This window comes from Electrophorus electricus, chromosome 23 (assembly GCF_041902795.1).
Source record: "Electrophorus electricus isolate QZ-2024a chromosome 23, ASM4190279v1, whole genome shotgun sequence".
Classification (NCBI taxonomy): Eukaryota; Metazoa; Chordata; class Actinopteri; order Gymnotiformes; family Gymnotidae; genus Electrophorus; species Electrophorus electricus.
In genome coordinates, this window is record NC_137519.1 from 14986198 (window position 1) to 14995000 (window position 8803).

Here is an 8803-nt window from a genome sequence, read left to right on the forward strand (position 1 = left end):
GGCAGGCTGGCGAGGGGTGGGTGGATGGAAAGATAGAGAGGGAGGTGGAGAGGTGCAGTGAGGGAGAGAGAAAGGGGGATAGAGAAATGGGGGAAAGGGCACTCCTTTCCAGGAGTGAGGAAAGTGAGAGACTGCTGATGAGCTTGTTCTGTGAGGGAAACGAGAAGGTGTGAAGTTCACACAGGTGTGACGTGTGAAGCAGAAGACGCGTGCAACTGCAGAATACCTGTGTAAGCTCTGATTCATCAGCCTTATTCCAGTTTAGATGAGATGTGCACGGGCAAAAATAATTTTGCTGACAGTAAAAACTCAACATTATACTCACAAGCGATCTTACGATTACACTGCGCGCGGTCTTCTTTACTGCGTGTTCACCGCCTCCGCCACCAGTTCGGTTAGAAGCTGCGCAGCGTCCGCATTTTACACCGTGCAGTAATCCAGATCTAAAACGCTCTCTCGCTCTCTCTCTCTCTCTATGTCTGTCTTCTAGAATTTTGCATTGTATATTCATGTATACGTTTCCATCTCTTTTAAAGTAAACAAAATCTCCGCGCGGATCTACTGATGACTGGAGGAACGCGAATAACGCTACCAAAGTGCCTGTTAATGTTGCGCGCTGATTGGTCGAGATCACCCCCCCCCCCACCATGCACCGGTGCCAGTGTTGTCGTACCGTGTCTGCACGAGCCGACAGCCCCCGTACCAACCGCGCTCTAGAGCGTGAACAGATAACTACCTGTCTGCGCGAGTCGGAGGAGAGCGCCTCACTTCTGCGTGCGTGCGCGCGCAACTTAAAATGGACCCGGTGGTCTTAACGTAAGGACCGGAGGAGGAAAAAAAACCCGAGCGTTTAACGTAAGGACAGGCGGAGCAAATAAACACACGAGCGTTTAAGTTAAGGACCGGAGAACCCCCCCGAGCGTTTAGCAATGCCCGACCGTTTATCAGGGAGAAGCGTTTAGCGCTGTGTGTCAGCTGCACTGTGGGTGTTACTGCTCTTTGTTTTGCTGACAAGGTGAGAGGTGTGCGCGCAACAACATGCGGCGACTTTTTCTGCTGATATGGACTTTTTCTGTTGCTTTCGGGCGGTTGTTAACGGCGCTGTGGTTTGGAATCATTATAAAGGCAGGTGACATACTTACGTTTGCAATCTGTTTCTTCTACTCGCTCAAACCGTTATTGAAAAGTTTACTGACACGTTTTGTTCATTTTTTTTGCAGACATATTTCGTGCCAGTATATTGTTCTCATCCCGTGGCTTCAGCCTCTGCTTCTCCTACCGGCGCCCACATGCGCCAAGATGACGGTCAGTGTTTCAGTTTTTCCTCACTTTTCTCAAACCGAGTGATGAGTGTCCTGTGATCCGCCACATGTCGCATGCATAGCACGCGCGATAGACGCTGCACTCGCTTCGCTCACAGCAGAGACCGCACCGCGCGACTCGTTTGGCTCCCGAGTGTGTCACGTTACGTGAATTAAGGGTCTTTTGTGGGTAGTTCAGGATGCTCCCTCTGCCCCCCGCTCCTATGCGCGAGGAAGCCTACAGACCCCTGCTTTGAGGGATTCCCTGCAGTCGAATTCTGTTCCGTGCGCGCGGGAGAAATATGCTTTCCTTGTGTGATTTTTTTCCCCTTCTTTCTGGCGTAACACACTGAGATGCACATGCATCTAGACATGCACGCGCCTTCAGTTGCAGGAGTGTTGAGAATCAGATGTTTAATGCCCAGGCACAGAAAGTGAAATATTTCATCACTACAGCCCCGCATATGGATACTAATCTGCACCAGTTTTTCTGATTTTCTGAATTGTGTTTCTGTCAACAGCTAATTTACATATCTCATGCTTATATTTTTAATGTGCAATTTTAATACCTGTATTTATCCTAATTCGAATCTTCATATTTGATATTTAGAATACAGATACATACTTTATGGCTGAGTGTATAAAGTGCAGATGTATACAGTATAGACGCACGTTTACTATAACAGATATATGCGCTGTTTTTTGTCGTTCTTCTCAGATTACATGTTTGTGACGCCGGTGGAGGTGAACTCCGCGGGAGACTACATCTCCCATGATGTCTCCAGGCGCCGAGGTCGAAGGTCGCTGTCAGAGGGTTGGGGTCCTGTGCACTACCACCTGTCTGCTTTTGGCAAGGATTTATACCTGGACCTGCAGCCGGCCACCGTTCTGGCCGAGGGCTTCACCGTGCAGACGCTCAGCTCCCGCGGCATTGCCACGTCCACAGTGTCTCCGTCTATTCGTAGCTGTCTGTATCAGGGCATCGTGAGGAACCACTCAATCTCCTCTGTGGCCATCTCTACATGCAGAGGACTGGTGAGCTGCTTCTTAGTGTGTGTGTGTGTGTGTGTGTGTGTGTGTGTGTGTGTGTGTGTGTGTGTGTGTGTGTGGTATGGTAGTTACTGGCTGAATGTGTAGTTTGGGAGAGAAAGAGAGAATGAAGTACTGGAGAAAGGAGACATTGAAGACAGATTGTCAGAGAGAGAGAGAGAGAGAGAGAGAGAGAGAGAGAGAGAGAGAGAGAGATATCGATCAAAACAAGAAATCTAAGTAGAGACAGAGAAATCATGCATGCTTGCGGGACCACTGGAGTCATGTTGCAGGGCTGGGAGAGTATGATGGTGTGCAGGGTGTCTCCGGGGTTTGGCTGCACTCGGGATGCTGCTGCCATGAGCCCTGCGCGGCGTCTCCAGCTCCTGCTCACAGGATTCCAGCGCCTTTCTGAATGCTGCTTCTCCTTTTCCCTTCATTCTCCATGTTTAAGGTCGTCGCGGGACCCCGGCGGCTTGGCGGGCCGTCCTGCATCGTCTCCGTCATTAGCGCTGGCCTGTCTGCAATAAAACAGCACTCACCCGTTCTGTTAAAACTGTACAACAGCTAAATGTGACCTGGGGGCCGTTGCATTTGAATAGACTGGAGGGTCTCTTTGATCTCTAACTCCTCCCCAACCACCACCATGTCTCCAGCCCATCCAGAGTCCTTATCCCCATGAGTGGAACCATGGGGGATTCGCACAGTGCTCTCTGGAAAGTCCTCACACTTTTAGATTTCATACACGCCATAGACAAGCCTGAGTGTTCTTTCATGGTTCATGCTTTAGGTGAAGGGAGAAAGGAATAAGCACTATCTTTCTTCCTCTCTTCCTCCACCGCTCTCTGTTTTTTATGGGAGAATGAATAAGAATGTGGAGTTTAACCCCTCGACGAGGTTTAGGACTAAGAACAAACATGGAGGCATTCATGTTCAGCAGGAGTGTGAGCTGTGAGCAGTGAGTGTCCTTCTGCTGGGAGAGTATGTGTCGTGGTCTGTGCTACACGCGTGCTGGGTGATGAGCTACCAGATGCACCCATGGACAGTGAAGCCTGTTTTCCTTCTTTGAGACAGTGGCCTGAGACTCCAGATGGAGGCGGATTGTTTTGTTAAATGGAGAACAGGCAGCAGGAGCTGAGAAGATCAGGAACAGGAGGGATTGCTTTGGAAATCCTTATTATTTAAAGACATGTTTTTAATTACAGTATCACACTGTGTCATTCTTCGTAAGAACACGCGGCTTGTCTATAGGGGGGCCACACAGCTCTCGGCTCTCGGCTAGAACTGAGTGATGGAGGGCACTATTCTATAGCCTGCTTCTAGAACACCAGAACACGGCTTCTGCATGCTTCTAGAACACCAGAACACGGCTTCTGCATGCTTCTAGAACACCAGAACACGGCTTCTGCATGCTTCTAGAACACCAGAACACGGCTTCTGCATGCTTCTAAAACACCAAGACCACAGCTTCTGCATGCTTCTAGAACACCGGAACACCAAGAACACAGCCTCTGTATGCTTCTAGAACACTAATCATACGGCTTCTGTATGCTTCTAGAACACTAAGAACACGGCTTCTGTATGCTTCTAGAACAATGAGAACACTCACATCATAGATGTGCTGTATTCTTTCTGTTACACAACATGAAGGAAGGTCTGCTCTTTGCTGTCCGGTGACCAAGCAGTGCGGCGCTCCACCAGTGGCTCTCCCTGAGTTTCTGGAACTTTGTGCTGGTCAGACAGTCAAGCCTGTGCAAGCGTATTCCTGCTCAGGGAGCCAAACACACCCAGGACGTTTGCTGTTCTCCAGCACAAGACCTGTGTGCACTCTGGAGTCGCTGAGAGTGTCTCACTGTGTGTTCACTCCTCACACACTGGAGAGGGTGATACTGTGGGTTCACTCCTCACACACTGAGAGTGTCTCATTGTGGGTTCATGGAGTCTGAACAGTGTGTTTTATGGACTCTCTGACCTGTCTGTTCTCTCCTGTGAACTCAGCTTTCTGAACGTATGAGGTGTGGACAGAGGTGTGTGTGTCTGTGTGTGTGTGTGTCTGTGTGTGTGTGTGTCTGTGTGTGTGTGTGTCTGTGTGTGTGATCTCTGCAGCCCTTCAGCTGTGTTTATTCAGTCCGACACCTGGTGCATTAGGTTGGAGTGTTAGCGTGTGGGATTCCACTTAGGGATGGGTGTGCGTGTGTGTGGATGTATGCTGTCCCGCACATCCATGTGAGCATGATGGGGATTTTTTGGTGGGAATTTTATCCATGGGGTTGTGATTACATTTTGAAAACAGGACAAGATATGATTGGCTAAGATGTTTTTTTTTTTTTTTTTTACAGTATGCTTGGAGATTGTATGATTGGCTAACAATTTTTATGGTATGCCTAGAATTTATATGATTGGCAAACAATTTTTTTACAGTATGCCTGGAGTTTCAAGAGGTTAAATGATCAATAACGTGATGTAAAAGGCAAAAAAGGTTCAATGTGATTGCAGGTTGTCTTTAAATTAAAACTCACCCTGCAACCTTTCCTTAAATTCAGCCCACAGTTTGCTAGAAGCCAGAGCGGCTGTATCTGGCCGTTTGCTGTGCTAAGTGGCTCAGGGATGGAATCTGTCTTCTGCTCTCCTCGGGCAGAGACTCCCCAGCAACTCGCTGGACTCTTGCTGGCCATTTGTCCCTGTCCAGAGGGACAAATTGAAAATGAGGGACAGAGTGTTTGCTGGGCTCTTCTATAATTACAAATGCCCTTCTCATAAATCACAGGCTCCCATGCCATCGTAACCCTGGGAGCGGGTGGAGCCGGGTCCCTGGTGGTCTCCATGGTGACAGTGATGTAGTGACTGTTGGCTGATGCGGGGGGGCAGGGTCCACAATCGCTTCCTGTCGCACGGCTTGTTCTGCTTCTCCCAGAGGCTCGCAGACTAACGGGCATCTTCTGCGAGGAGGTTGACAGAGGAGACGGATTACTGGACTTCAGACATAACAAGGGACACTGTCCATTCTAGTTACAGTCTGATTATGTTTGTAGGGTTTTTCATGTTTTCCCCGAGACAGGACAAGGTTAGATAAGGACATGCGCGTGTTGTGGACAGCCGAGGTGCTGGACGTTGGAGCCCAGGGGTCTGTAGCGCAACGCTGGCCTGTCCTGCCACTTCTGGAGGACTTGGAGTTCATTCCCATGGAATGAATGAATCAGTTGCACTGACACGTTTGTTTCAGATTGAGACCATTTAATAATTCGCAGTGGGCAGCGCAACGGCCAGCTTTGATTTCAGCTTCAGTTGGAAACTCTGCAAATGTGCTTTGTGTTTACACAGCATATGTCAGCCATGACTGTTAGAGGCTGCCGTGAGCTCTATTTCAAACGCCGCTGTTTCTCTCATCCTCCAGGGAACCCTGCTGAGATGATCAGCTACAGATGCCCTGCCCCCACCCGACCCCCATGTTTCTCAAGGCTCCTTCTTTAAGGCTGTTAGGGAGGGACTAAGGTGGAACTAAGTTGACTTCCTAAATCTACTTGTAGACTCGTCTTCCTCTCCAAGCCTTCCTCGCCTGGAGCGTCGAGCCCCGGCAGTCCTGAGGAAGCAATGACTTGCTGCTAGACACGCCTCTTCCTTGTTATGCCAGAGAGAATATTTAGACAGTATTTAGTGGGTGTCTGTTGTTCTAATGGATATTTATATGACGGTACATCCAGATTCCAGGCAGTAATGCTGATTGGAGAATGAGCATGCTTGTATTGAGCAGAAATGGAGTGGTAATGCGATATTGTCTGGGTTCACTATCCACTGGGTCCTTCACACTTTCATGGCCGGTGACATGTTTATGGTTAAGATCATGACTGTAAAGCCTGCAGGTGGGGGCTGAGATGAAACGTGGAACTCCTGCAACCCAAGACTGGGATGAGACGTGGAACTCCTCCGCCCCGAGGTTGGAATGAGATATGGAACTCCTCCAGCCTGAGACTGGGATGAGACGTGGAACTCCTCCACCCTGAGGCTGGGATGAGACGTGGAACTCCTCCACCCTGAGGCTGGGATGACACATGGAGCTCCTCCAGCCTGAGGCTGGGATGACACATGGAGCTCCTCCAGCCTGAGGCTGGGATGACACATGGAGCTCCTCCAGCCTGAGGCTGGGATGACACATGGAGCTCCTCCAGCCTGAGGCTGGGATGAGACGTGGAACTCCTCCACCACTGTCGGCCCTGTGTCCACGCTGCTGTGGGCAGATGTGGTCCAGTGCTGGACCTCAGATTGTTTAAACATTCTTTAATAAGCAGTTTTGGACTCTCTCAAAGACCTTTAACATGTAAGCACTCATTTAGAATATAACATCATGTTTGGCAGCTTTGAATGGAGCTCCAGTTTACACAAAGATGCTAATGATCTTTTTTTCCCTTTCGCTGATTCTGTCTTTAAGGGGGGCAATACATTCTGTCTTGTCCTTGCATGGAAAACACACATGGCGGAGCTGGATAACACACAGTCATGCCGGGCAGGCCTGGAGGATAGTTAGGGCTTCCATGGGACGCTCACGTCTGCGCTGTCTCAGTGACCGAAGCCTGATTAGCCTCGTCTTCCCCAAGGAAGGCGGCCTGACAGAAGAAGGGCTCTGATGTCCGTGTGTTTCTCTGTGGAATGAACCCATCAGGGCTGAAGTGGTAGACACCGCCTCGTGTTCACAGGCCGCGCGGTTGCATGGTAAAGGGATGAAGTGATGGCTTCTGCCAGATCAGAGTCAAAACCACATGAGGAGAAGAGATTTCATTTTGCTTTGAAATTCCAGAGACTTTGTGGAGAGCTGTATTTTGGTCTAAAGAGTGCACTCATTATTTATGACTTGTTACGCACCTTTTACTTAAAAATAGTCTCGTATGTGATGGACTGATTAATAGCATACATTAGACACAGGATGAGACTACCACGCCAGTCCAACATGTGAAGACAGACAGTTGAAAGCAGTTTTTTAAATTTAATTTTTAGTTTTCTTATGATACTCTTTAGGTAATATTTCATAATATTGAATTTTTTAAAGCAAATAAGTGTACTCTCCGATTGTACAATTTGAAGTAAAATCACCCATATTACAAAGATCAATGTAATTGTAAGTGAAAGAGAAGCCAGCAGGATGTGTGCAGAATTCCTGCTAACACTCATGAATGAAGTGCTTGAATGAATAGGCTTTGTGTTAGGAGCTGTTCATTAAGGCGGAGAGACAGACTATTTAGAGAACTTGACACAGTTTCTTTAGTAGTGGAGATCGAACCTCCGGGGTCACTGGTTGTCGTGGTGCAGGTATTCAGTGATCTGCACAGTCTGTCGACCACACAAAGTTCCAGGTTTTATATTGAGGATCTGCAGGGGGCGCTGTTGTTACTCCTCTCATATCTTATACACACTGAAAACAGAGAACCACATCCATGCTACGGTGGCTGGGTGTTAGTTATCTGACACTCCCAACACACATCAGATAATGCAGCTGGGAGTCCATCGGACGTGAGAAAGGAGGAGAGTCCTGTGGGGATGGTGATAGAAGTATGATGAGTCCTCCACAGGACGCTGCTAACGAGATCCTGGACTGTGTGCTAACAAGGGTAACTGTGAGAAGGCTTTTGAAAGTGGAGGGTCATTTTTTGCTGTGTGTGTGTGTCTGTGTGTGTGTCTGTGTGCGCTAATGCAAGTAGATATAGACGAAGGAGAAAAGAAGAAGTTTAAAAAGTTGTTTTTTTTTTGTTTTTTTTTTTTAACCTAGCAAATAGAAACTGAGCCGCAGGGCAGAGACACTTGCCTGTGTGGGTTTGTAAGCCTGTCCGGGCCCCGGTGAGCGCAGACCTCAGTGGGCTGTGGGCGCGGGGTTTTTATTTCTCCTACAGCTCACGTATCAGTGATGTGGGTTTCACGGCCATAAACAGAATTTTCATGCTAATCTACGTTGTAATTTCAATTCACTAATAATAGGGAGGTTCTGGGTATTTATCATGAGAAGCCCTGGGAAGCCCTGTTATTGGTACAGAGCAAATTATACACTACCACTTTCTTGGTTGATTTGCATGGAACCAGTAATGGCCACACACACACACACACACACACATACACAAACACACACACACACACACAAAATAAAAAAAAAAATATGTGGCCTGTTAGTCAGTATAATTAATTTTTGCATCCATGGTAATATTCCACTTTTCACATTGCTATTTCACATGGAGATTTGAATGCTGTGTGTGTGTGCGTGTGCGCGTACACGTGTTTGTGTGTGTGTGTGTGTGTGTGTGTGTGTACACATGTTTGTGTGTGTGCTGTTGAGTTATTGGTGGCTCGTTTACATTTAATTGTCTTCTCTGCCTCTTTGTGACTTTTTCATGACCATCTTTGGAAATGGCACCTGCATTATTACAAGGTCATTGAGAATGCTCCAGTCACGGCACTGCATTGAGCATGAGGTCATTGCATGTGCATTGACC

General features: G+C 48.0%; 1 protein-coding gene across 2 annotated transcripts in view; it reads left to right on the plus strand.

The window, feature by feature from the left end:
- Window positions 1-702: 702 nt before the first annotated feature.
- The window catches only part of adamts18 (ADAM metallopeptidase with thrombospondin type 1 motif, 18), a 49440-nt gene continuing 41339 nt past the window's right edge, over window positions 703-8803 (plus strand). Inside the window, exons 1-3 of one of the 2 annotated variants that reach the window (XM_081706432.1) lie at window positions 703-1125; window positions 1221-1305; window positions 2020-2336. In XM_081706432.1, coding sequence (XP_081562558.1) covers window positions 1039-1125; window positions 1221-1305; window positions 2020-2336 — 489 coding nt within the window. In that variant the 5' untranslated portion in view covers window positions 703-1038. The remainder of the gene's footprint in view (window positions 1126-1220; window positions 1306-2019; window positions 2337-8803) is intronic. The other variant, XM_081706431.1, reaches the window with a different exon arrangement.